Here is a 12,643-nt window from a genome sequence, read left to right on the forward strand (position 1 = left end):
ATTTTTCTTACCAGTCTGTCACGCCTCTCCACAGTGTTCTACCAATCTCCTCCTTCCTATCTTCATTTTTATCCTTTCATTAGTTGGCAGGTCAGCCAGTCCTGTGTCACGTGATTCACAATACCCCTCTCCTTTTTTATTTCCTACCTGTTTACATCCGTTGAGCTCTTTCATGTAGGCCGAATGCATCAAAACAACTCCTTCTGGGTCATCACAGCTTGTCTCCATAGCACTACAGACAAACCACAAATGTGTCACTGGAGACCATCGCGTCTATTTTTAGAGGCTTGTGTGTGCGTTTTGCCATATGCGTTTCCGGTGCGTGACCCCTCATAAACTTGTTGCGCCGTACCACCTGCTGGGCTTGCTATAGTATTTTCCGTCAGTTTTCTGTTTTGACGGATGTGAAGCTAATTTTTCTGTTTTTCGTTCTTCCTACCTTTTAAGTTTTACAATCCTTACTGGATAATTCTTGTTTATTGAACTGACGCTATTAACATTTCTCCCAACGGCAAGAATCCAAAAAGGAAAACTAACTTCAGAAGTCAAAAAAAATATTTTATTTTTGTAAGATTTTCAGATCTTACAAACTCTTGACATCACACAACTCAACAGAGGAGATGCAACTTGGTGAATAACAGACACTGGGAGTTATGGAAGGTAGAGCAGAGGAGTAGACTCCCACCGGTAATCAGAAATGAACGCTTTATTATTTAAAGATTATTTGGTAAATTTGTCGAGTATCCGTAGTTTTTCGTATTAAAGCAGTTGAAAGTTGATCTGAATATAAAAAGATAGATACAGAGAGAGAGAGAAAGAGAGAACATTTGACAACACAGTACAGTATATTTTACACTGTGTTCATAAAAGACCGCAACTGACAAAAGCAAAAAGAAGATATCGGCAAACTAATTTAAGAAATTGTGAATTCTTAAGAAGATTGAGCTATCTGCAATTGTGAGAAAAGAATCGCTTAAATAACGGAGGAAGAAACTGAGGTTCCAGTAATGGTCGAAATAAATTGTTTGCGAGATATTTCGGATGAGTTATGTAGAGGGAAAAGATGAAATATGGAAAGATGCGACAGAAATAAGAGTAGAACAGTGAGCTAGACGAAGAAGTAAGAGGAATATCATTAAGGAAAGGGGCAGATATGATGCATGCAGAACAAAACATTTCTTGAATATATTAAAGCTGAAAACATTTAACAGTGTACTGTCTATTAAGTGAACAACCTCTTATACTTCAAAAAATATAATTCAGCATCCTAGAAAAGCGAATTTATACTTATATTTTTTAAAGAAAATTAACAACTGATAATAATTACCAACAATTTTCTTATATAAACTACTGAGTTTAAAATAAAACAGTTTTGTACCATGGATGAATTATTTCCAAAGAAATATTGTAGTTACATTGAAACATCAAAGGAATTGAGGATTTGAATTATGAAGTCGATGTAAAGTTCTCTGAGCAGTGTACACAGATTTCTAGGGAAGCATTTTGCGTTGTGTTAACTTTAAAAGGGTTGGGTACAATAAATACGGAGAGTAATAGGGAGCAATGTTCGATCATTGTAAAGATGCCCCGACCAACGGAGTTAACATATTCCAAAGCAAAATGATAAGATACCACAAAAGAAATCTATCTGTACGTAACATTTCTATGGCACTGAAGGTCCCAGTGTCGACGTTTGGTGACACGATTCGCAAATAGAAGGGACTGGCGCTGAAACCGTCACTGAAGGAAAAGCCCTACAAAGAATCGTCCGTACGGAACGCAGTTAAAGCCGTGTCGTCCAAGAACACGGAGATTCTCAGTGAGACTATTAGGACACATATCCACAGCAGTATATTGCGTAGGATACTGCATGATATATATCTTTACGCTCGAGGAGCAGTCCACAAGCCACTAATCACCTGAACTATTGTCATATACCGGCCAACTTGGTGTTAGACAAATGGAAAGTTCTGCTCTGGAGTGACGAATCACAGAGCCCTCGTGGGTAGCACAGTTGGATTTAAAATTTGAGGCAGTTTATCTTATTGAGGGCTGAACTTAAGGGACTGCTGACAAGTGGGCATTCATGAGTAGCACACTTTTCTCGGGTCTTTTCCTTCAGGTAGCAGAGGATGGAAAAGACCTGACTTCGAATCCCGTCAATGACGCGAGGCACTTTTATGGATGTTTTCACAAGTGGCTGAGGCAGGTTGGTTTCACACAAGAGTGGCATGATAGTTTATTCTCCCCGAAACTCGGGTTTTTTTTGTCCACCAAAACAGCATATCGATCGCAGAACACGCGAAAGTTATAAACGTATTATATACGGCACAATATGGCCTAAGTTGCTGATGCACATCAAGAAGGCTCATACTGGTATCAGCAGGACAGCGGTACATATCATACTGCTCGAGTTGTGGCCGACTGATCTGATGATATGAGCTTCGAAAGGTTGAACTGGCCATCTCAGATCTCTGGCCTCCTTCCTATAGAGAACCCTTGGGATAGTAGTAATCAAGGCATGTGATGCAAGAAACCAAGTTTATATAGCATCAGCCAAAAAAATTAAAAATAATAATAATAAAATAAATAAATAAAATAAATAAATTTCACACACCCATTCCCTCTAAACTTTTTTTCCAGTTACTCCTTGAATTTATTTAAGCTATTGACTTCCACAACGACAAATGGTAGTTTGTTCCAGCAGTCAACTACCCGCTGGCTAAATTTCCGCAAATCTAATTCTACATCTGTCTTTCTTCAATTTGAATTTATGCCTCCTCAGGTTCGTAATATGAGCAAGAGGATGAATCCCATCAGAATTGAGCCTGCTCAACCCATTCAAGGCCTTATACACCTCAATCAGATCATCTCGCATGTGCCTAAGCTCCAGGCGCTGCAATTTGCAGAACTTAAGTCTTTCTTCGTAAGACTACCCTTTTGTTCCCCTCACCAATCATGTTGCCTTTCTCTGTACACGCCCAAACAACTCTCCATCCTTCCTAAAATGAGGCCTCCAGACCTGTACGCATTACTCAAGGAGTATCTTGATCATGGCCTTATACAAAGAGATAATCACCTCCTTTTTCCTACTAGCAAAATTCCTGTATATCGTTGACGGTGCCCCATGATCTGCTCTAGCAGTCTGTCTTCATTGCTCAGAAAGCTTCATATCTGACTGCATAATTACTCAGGTGTTTTTCATTTTCTACCACCCTAGGTGTATGACCACACAGTTAGTACATTTCTCTGCGATTACTTCTACCCATATTCTATATTTTGCATTTGACAATGTTATGGCAATGTTGCATTTGTCAATGAAGTGGAAACTTCAGTTGTCACTTCTCAGCCCATTTGCCCATCAAATGTTCTAGATCCTGTTGCAGTAGCGCACTGCCATTACTGTCATTAACAACTCTGCCAACCTTTGTGTCATCTGAAAACTTCCACATTAACCTGATATGCCATCAATATCATTGAAAAATAAACAAAATAACACCGGGCCCTTGACAGGTGTGACCTACAAACACATGACCACGTAGCGACCAACAGGAATATCCAAGGTAATGATTCAACCTCGAGCGCCTTTATCCCATACTACCCAAACTTATCACAACAGGTTTCTAGGGTCCTAAAATCACATGGGATAAAACGCGTACAACTCATAGGCAGAAAGTTACACGAATCCTCATCTCTAAACTGAAAACACCGGTTCCCACCTTACTACAAAGTGGTCAAGTCTACCGCATCTCTTGCCGTGACTGGACTAGCTGCTACATTGGAGAAACTGGGAGACGGCTCGGAAAACGTTTTTCGGAACACGAAAGAGCCGTCCGCTTATCGGACATAGAACACTTGGCCATTGCCGAACACTTCTGGTCAACCCACCACGACATTGACCCACACCGCGATGTCGTGATTGTAGATAGGTCTCGCCACTACCGGTGACGCGCCTTGTTGGAGTCGTTGAACATCACATGCTGTAATACCTCAGTACAGCGTTACAGCATCACATGCTGTAATACCTCAGTACAGCGTTACAGCATCACATGCTGTAATACCTCAGTACAGCATTACAGCATCACATGCTGTAATGCTCAGTCAACAGAAGCAGTGGATGTCGTGTCCACCCTATCATTGAAACAACCATTTCGATGAATGATAAACGTTGGCAACGTTCACATAATTTAAACATAGGAAAGGAAGTAAGTAAACCCTTAGCCATAATTATGAGAGCATCCTTGAACTCAGGGGAAATCCCCACGGACTGGAGATGTATAAATGTATCCACAATTCACAAAGAGGGATCGAAGGGTGACACGAGTAATTACAGACCAGTTAGTTAGTTTATCTTCTGTTCCGCGTAAAATAATGGAGTCACTGGTTAAAGATCATTGCTAGACAAGACTGCAGCAATAATTCAGACACAGCATGGGTTTGTTAAGGGAAAGTCTTGTCTGACAAATATGATTGGGTATTATGATGTGGTTACAAAGGAACTGGATACAAAAAAATAATTTTGATATCATATACTTGGATTTCAGGAAAGCTTTTGACACTGTTGCGCATGGAAGACTATCGTACAAATTGGAGCAGAATGGTATTAAGGGTAAGTTGAGTGGGAGAAGACAGAGGGTGGTAATCAATGGGCTCTGCTTTTCGGGACTAACTTTATTGGTGGAGTCACACAGGGTTCGGTGTTGGGTCCACTGTTGTTTTGTATATTTATCAATGATATTGGTGAAGGTATATCAGGCTTAATGTTGAAGTTTGCAGATGATACAAAGGTTGGCAGGGTTGTTAATGACAGTAATGGCAGTGTGCTACTGCAACAGGATCTAGAAAATTTGGGCAGATGGGCTAAGAAGTGGCAACTGAAGTTGAACCTTGACAAATGCAAAATACTGCATATGGGTAGAAGTAACCCGAGATAAAAGTACCAACTGTGTGGTACTACACTTAAGGTGGTAAAAAATGAAAAAGACCTGGGAGTAATTGTGCAGTCAGATATGAAGTTTTCTGAGCAATGCAGACAGGCTGCCAGGGCAGGTCATGGGGTTTTGTCAATGATATACAGGAATTTTGCTAGTAGGGAAAAGGTGGTGATTATCCTTTTGTATCAGGCAATGGCAAGGCCACGCCTTAAATACTGCGTACAGGTCTGGAGGCCTCATTTTAGGAAGGATGTAGAGTTGCTTGAGCGTGTACAGGGAAGGGCAACAAGATTGGTGAGGGGAATGAAGGGATCCTCTTACCAAGAGAGGTTTAAGTTCTGTAAATTGCAGTGGCTAGAGACTAGGCACCTGTGAGGTGATCTGATTGAGCTGTATAAAGCCTTGAATGGGTTGAGCACGCTGAATTCTGATGGGATTCTTCCACTTGTTCAGATTACCAACCTTAAGGGGCATTAATTCAAATTGAGGAAAGACAGATGTAGAATTAGATTTGCGGAAATTTGCCTTTAGCCAGCGGGTGGTTAATTGCTGGAACAAACTTCCATCTGTCGTTGTGGAAGTTGATAGGTTGAATAAATTCAAGGAGGAACTGGACAGGCATTTATAGGGGATGGTTGTATAAATTTTTTTTTTTTTTTTTTGGCTGATGCTGCATAAGCTCATACGCTTGCTTTCTTGCATCACATGCCACTACTACTACATACATCACAGCCACAGGCTTCAACGTCAAATTATTAACTATTGCATCTTGCAGTTTCATATACATGACTGGCAGTACACGCCCTCATGTTCCACACTCTTAACTGTCAGTTTGACTGATGAAGGTTAACAAACCAACCTAAAGCTTTTGTATGTATCTAATTTAATTTATGTGTGTTTTCCAATTAATATTAAACTTGTCATTATTTATTCTGTCTCCATTTCGCTCTCTGTCAAGCAAATAATCCAAAATAATAATAATGAATCCAGAGCGGTCAGGCCTCTTTAATCATAAAGAGTAATTGATTATTGGGAGAAATTCAAACTCCCTCCTACTCTTTTATAGGTTGGAAATTAATCTAAAAATAAAGGTGGTCTGAACAATGATTAGATATAATACACGCACGTTACGTTTAGTATGATTAATTTAGCAGCTGGTAAAGCTTTCTTCCTTGCATCATTATGGTAATACTAACATTAGATTAACAATATGGCAGTAGCTTTTAAGAGGAACATGGAAGATGGGGATATAAATATGAGAAAATGGACGTGTAATAAAATAACTTTTTATGCAGTAAACAAGAAAGCTGCATAGAAAGAGAATGCAGTTACTCGTAAAAGAGTTCAAAGAATGATAAAATGAGAAAGAGCTCTTCAACAGAACATATGGGAAATCGGGTTGAAACCGTAAACCAGAATTTGCATCAATTCCAGAGGGAGAAACCATTGAGAAAGTTTGACATTTAAGGCAGATAATGCATTTCCGGAATTGTATTACAGAAATGCGATGCCTTTCACTGGCCATCGATCCTTTACCTTAATATATAAATTATAGAAATATGAAATTAGATTCAAGGCACCAGAGTAAATAAAGTGCTATTTTGAAGAGTGATAAATATTTGATGTTTATTACAGATGGATATACAGTGCGTGATGTGGTGATGTATTGGACGCTTACCCCTGTTGTGGGAGTTGAGATGGCTGAGCTGCCGCAGTTTTCAATTATACGCTATGAAACAAAAGATCGCATGGAGAAACTTGCCACAGGTAATGTACAAATTATACTTTGACTTTCTCATTATAACAAAATTCATCACGTGTTTTCCGAAGCTGAATTTGAATTTATTTTCTGTTGGGATGCACGATGTATGAATGTTTTTGGATATGGGTAAATCAAATCGAAATGTTGTATTGATTTGAAATTCCTCCTAAACGATATAATATAGGTGGTCACTGTTCAGTTTTTACCAGTGAAAAGCAATTTACTTAATAATTTCCTTCTTTAAAATCCATATCCTAATTTTTCAATAAGTTATTAATAAAGGTTCTGTCAGAATATTGGCAACTAATAATAAAATAAATTTAAAAAATATATCTTTATTACTGTTTTGAAAATTTCAAAGTACAAGTTGAGTTCCAGAATTCACTCCATAGTAATTAGCCAAGGGACGTTGGAAAAAGGTTAAGGGGTATGGCTCGCTTGGCCGGTATGTGTGTTTGTCCGCTAAAAATCAAGGTTACTGATTATTCATTGGACTAATGATTACTGAGCGCTATAGCAGTAGACACAAAGAAAGACTGAAATGCAGTGGGTGATCCAGATAGTTTCCCCTTCTGATAGACCAGAAGCTATCTCATTGTTCGGAACGCTTCAGAGTAGAATTCAGAATCAAAAATCATTTCAGTACCATGGCTTTTATGAATATAGGTCTTAAGTAAGTTTAATGCAGATACTCGAGTTGTCATGCGCTCTGGTGAAAAAGTAGATACGTTTGAGCGATATGGTTCATGATTACTAAATTTCCCCCCCCCCCATGATTACTAAATATTTAAATGTTTGTGATTCTTTGACTTCTCTCACCTTATGCGGTCGTCCGAGAGAGTATAGGTTCGAATCCCGCCTCGGGCTTGGATCAAAGTACTGCAAAAACCTTGGGAAGTGCATTATGGCCACAGAAGCCGATGCGCCAACAACTACCAAATAAAAAAAAATAAAAAAAAGAGAGAGTATAAATAAAAAAATATATTTTTATTTGTATATACTCGTACATAACACTTTATTGTATACAGAAGGCACATTTCTGTACGCAACACCCTTCACGACTACAAACCAAGGGTTTACATAAAAGGAATAACACAACATAATAAACAAAGATGAGAAGAACAAAAAAAAGAAAGAAAAAAACAGCATTACGACCAATTATACAACATGATTAAGCCAGGAGCACAAAAATGACAAATTTACACATTAAAATATATTTACAACAGCGTGTTAGCATGCACCATTATTTCCAGGATGAAGCCCTTTTATAGTGCAGGAGACAATCATCCGAGCAGGCACAGAAAGATTTCAACATCCAAAGACCTGTCCATGATTCAGTCATGGACAGGTCTTTGGTAGCAGGTTCTAATGTCTTGTGACATAGTCCTGGGAAGAAAGTCGATGGAGTGCGTTCTGCCTATATTTCTTATCGACATATAGGCATGCCACATAGAAGGGAAATTTTAAGGATCTTGTTAAATAGCGACAAGATAGGATCAACAACAAATCTATGAGGAATCCCGTCTGCACCCGATGCGGCAGTAGGTGCTAAGCTATTTATTGCGTCCATTAGCTGATATTTGGTGAGGTAAACTGAATTTAAGGGGTCTGTTGAAATCGGATTGGTTGGGAATTCCATTGGTGTAGTGGATTCTGGCTGAGCATCAACCTAGTTGGTTGAACCAACTGCTTAGATTGAGTGATTCAATGGCATCCTCTGATTGGCTTCTATAGAAGGGCTTCCCGTTATTTATGGTGGTCGGCGCGGTAGCACAGTCAGTGGTATCGTCGCCGTTATCCCCACACTGAGTGGAAAACGCCCGGGTTCAAATCCGTCGATGGTGCGAGGAACGTTAATGGGCTTTTTTCACTCCGTGGCTGAATTAGTCGGTCTTAGGAGTATATAACAAGTTTCTTCCCCCACTAAGTGAGTTTTTTTTCGTTCAGCAAAATAGGCAAATCGACCAGAGGAGACACACAAAATACAAACACGATTACCGTTTTATGTAATCAAGTACGGGTAACCCTAATATAATAATTTTCTTATTTATAGTAGCCCCTAGGTGAAGTTTAATCGCCTCCATGTTGTTCCTAATAAAAAGCGCCCTAGCTCGGAAGAAGGCAGTTCTGTTAGAGGGTGAGCCGGAGTTTTTTCATCTCTTGTGCATGTTCTGTTTGACGTGGAAGCTAGAGAACTTTGGATTCCACCATTCCTTTGAATGCTCTGTGATGGTTAGTTTCTTCGTTGCAGCATAGAGAGAGACACTGGCCATCCACCTTGTCATCAGGTCAATGCCAAGTTCGGGGGTCGCATTCCTTAAGGACATCCTGCGGGATTGCTTGTTTTTGTTGTGACTTTTCTTCTACCAGGAGTGATGGGCATTTCTATTAGCACAGAGAGAATGATGGGGTTATGAACAGAGTATGCTGCTTATAGGGTTTTGATTAGCCGCACAATTTTCTGACACGAATGCGAGGTCCAATGTGCTTTCGCCCCTCGTGGGTGGTGTGGTAACCAGTTTAAATACCCCAAAACACACACACTACCCTCTAAAAAGTATCTTTGTTGGTGTGAAAGTTTATCCCATAGATGTTCTAGGGCTCATATTGGCACTCTACTCCGGATATTCAAACCTCTGTACATTTCTATCCATGAATGATGAACGGAGTGTAGCATGGGGACTTTTCCTGTTGTGAAAACATGGGTATGTGCAAAGAACTGTCATATAGTAGAGAGTTTTTCAAAATGTTAAATTAAACGTTAGCGTTCATAATCCCCCCCCCCCATAATCACTAAACATTTTGGCCATACTATGAGAAATAGTCTCACGCCTACCTCCTCTTTATTTCATTATTAGCACAATACACTCCAGCAGCAGACATTCATCCACAACTGCCTTGATTGGAATAGACTGTAGCGAGATTCGTAACGCCATAGAAGAACTGATTTACGCTGCTCTATGGACTAATTACGGCGTTCTTTGCATCATGCAACGCGAGGCCAGTAATTGCGGTTTGGCTCATACACGTCCCTCTCCCATAAAAACCGACACTGCGGAGAACACTTCATAATGTGCTCGTAATGAACTCAACCTACGTTGAGGCCTTAAACTCGTGGTTGATGTTTTGCAGGGATGACTGATGACATTTTCGTACTACCCTTCGAGTATTCTTTGGTCGAGTGAAGCAAACTTCAGTGGATCTCCCTGTCTGTTGCTAGATGGTAGTGTAACACCATCATAGTGTACTCTGGCTGCAGACGTTCACCAGGTATCCTTCAGATCCGATCGGAATAGGCATCGATTTCATGATGCTATTACCGACGGTTGACTTTGAATGAAGAAGGCTTTCGTAGACTGCCAGTTCAGTACAAACTAGCAACTTGATATCCGATATATATATATATTGCTCTCCAAAGCGTAAACATAGTCATGGACCTCGGCTTCATTGGCACTTTTTTCTTGACAATGCTCTAAACTCTGAAATAGTAATAAATAAAGCCTAAACTAAATTTGTATAGCAAAATTCTGTACGCAGTTTATTGATTTTATCTATGAACTCATTGCTACTACTTAGCTGGAGTTTCTGTAATATTTTTGTTTCAAATTAGTAGTACAGTTATTATTTGAGTTTAACTCATAAAGTAAGGAAATAGGAAATTGTTTCATGCTTGGCCTTAATTTCTCAGAAACGAGATTCGAAGTAAAAAGGGAACTCTGCCGCCATTGTTCAGAATTCATTGCATCAAAATACCAACGATATAAACGCTATTTAATAATCTTTTATACAATTCGGAAGGAGTATAATTTATCTAAGAAATGTTTTTATTAAGTTAAGCATTAGTCACAATACTACCGTGATTTTGTAACATAATACATAACGTAATTTTATAGAACAGTAGGTACCACTGTTTAAATTTTCAGTTGATACAAAGTTGGTAGGGTGCTAAATGAGAGGAATCAAGGTATGCTCTGCAACAAGACCTTGAGCAATTAGGCAGATGGACTGAGAGGTGGCAATTTAAGACTGCTATTGATAAATTCAAGGTATTGCACATGGGTACCAGCAGTCCTGAGATAACGTACCAATTGGATGGTGCCGCACTCAGGGTAGTGTGGTACTAAAAAGACCTAGGGGTACTTGAACAGTCCGACATAAAGTTCCTTGAGTAATACAGATAAGATACTAGGACAGCTAAATGGTTCTGTCAAAGATACAGGAATTTTTTCCAGGAGGAAGAAGGAGGTGACTGTCCTGTTGAATAAGACAATGGTTGGACCACATTTTGAGTATTGCATACAAATCTGTAAGCCTTTTTAGAAGGGGTGTGGAACTGTTGTAACGGCGCAGAGAGCAAAGAAGATTAGTGAGAGGTACAAAAGGGATACTCTTACCAAGAAATACTTCAGTTCTGCAAATTGCAGCGTCTGAAACTAGACACCTGCCAGGAGATCTGATTGAGGTGTTTAAGGCTTTAAACGTATTGTTTAAGTATAATACTGACTGCTGTTATTTTTGTTATTTTGGTTTTTAGGAGCATTAGCAACTAAGGCTATATTGCTCCGGGATATGCGGTGGTCATTCCTTGACCTTTCCGCATCCTCCGTATTTGGTGGTGACGGGCTCGAACCCCGGTCTAATCAAGAAGCGTGTGCTACGCACTGCTGCTCCTTCCCACCTGGCTACGGAGGCGCCGAATACTGACTGCATCCATGATCTTTTTCGGATAGTACATATGAGGGAATATAAATTTTAATTGAAAAAGGATGGTACAAGATAGATATGAATAATTTGCTTTCAATGGCTGTCAAGTGGTTTTAATACTCTGTCAGGGATTCTCAAATGTGATTCGCGACCACAGTTTGAGAGAGTCTTTAAGGGGGTCGCAAAATTTTCTTAAATTTCGGAATTAAAAAAAAAAGCTAGTGCTCACTAAGAAAGATTTTTCCATCATAGAAATTTACTCATGTGCTGTTCGTTGACTACAGTTAGTCATTTCAGATTTCATATCGCCATTCAGTGATATAGTAGTTGAGAATATAAAATGAAGTAATACCTCTTTCATGTCTAATAAGATAACTGAGACGAAACATAAAACTACAAATATTTTAGGCCATTAGAAACTACCTGACTTGTGTGTCTACGTTTTGTTTAAATCCCCATTTTCGTAGACTGCCAGCTCAGTTTTCGAGTGGCTTGCATTCCGAATAGCATACGCAGTACGCATGGTTAATATTTTATGAGCTAGATATATTTTGGGAATAAGTGCACCCCGGAAAACTTGCGTGCTTCATATTTCTTGAAATGCGAATGTGCTTAAGCCAGTCACATTGCTATCTCTAAATTTTTTTTGTAGGAATTTATTTAAATCTTTGAAAAGCACGTTCGTAAAACTCAGGAGAATAATATTACCATCTATTCCAACAGTACTACATTCGTTTGCAATCCTCATTAGTTATTAAAATAAGAGCACTTTTGCATGTTCGTAGAAATAACTGAACTAAATTGGCAATTCTGTACGACAAAAGTATTCCTTCGATTGAAAAATTCTTCTTACGCTGCCAGATGGAGTGTTCTTGTGTTAAATGAAGACAAAAAAAGCTTATCAACAGAATGAATACGTCCTCTCTTGCTACTTCTGTAATGTAGTGATTATGTGATTCGGCAGAGCAGTTTATACGTGTTTAATTGGAAATTTTTATGCGTTTAAAGTTTGACCCAACAAAGCAATACAGGCGCTTTGACTGTTAAGAAAAATAATTAACTTCATAATTTTCTTATAGTTTTACTTTCTTTTCTTTCTCGATACTGGTGGTTTTCGTATTATAGATCGCGATTCCCCCTGTGGGTTTTCTTAGCCTTTGTTAGTGTAGGAGGCCACGATGACTGCCATAAAATTAAATTAAAAATCAAAATAAGTGAGGCACAATGAAAGCATGGCAGAAAA

At 39.1% G+C, this 12,643-nt stretch overlaps 1 protein-coding gene across 1 annotated transcript in view; it reads left to right on the forward strand.

Moving 5' to 3' along the window:
• The window catches only part of LOC150088044 (gamma-aminobutyric acid receptor subunit beta-like), a 239,974-nt gene that overhangs the window by 131,408 nt on the left and 95,923 nt on the right, over positions 1-12,643 (forward strand). The window contains exon 6 of the mRNA XM_090369302.1: positions 6,570-6,701. Coding sequence (XP_090225428.1) covers positions 6,570-6,701 — 132 coding nt within the window. The remainder of the gene's footprint in view (positions 1-6,569; positions 6,702-12,643) is intronic.

This window comes from Mastigoproctus giganteus, chromosome 3 (assembly GCF_048544385.1).
Source record: "Mastigoproctus giganteus isolate SK-2022 chromosome 3, ASM4854438v1, whole genome shotgun sequence".
Lineage (NCBI taxonomy): Eukaryota > Metazoa > Arthropoda > Arachnida > Uropygi > Thelyphonidae > Mastigoproctus > Mastigoproctus giganteus.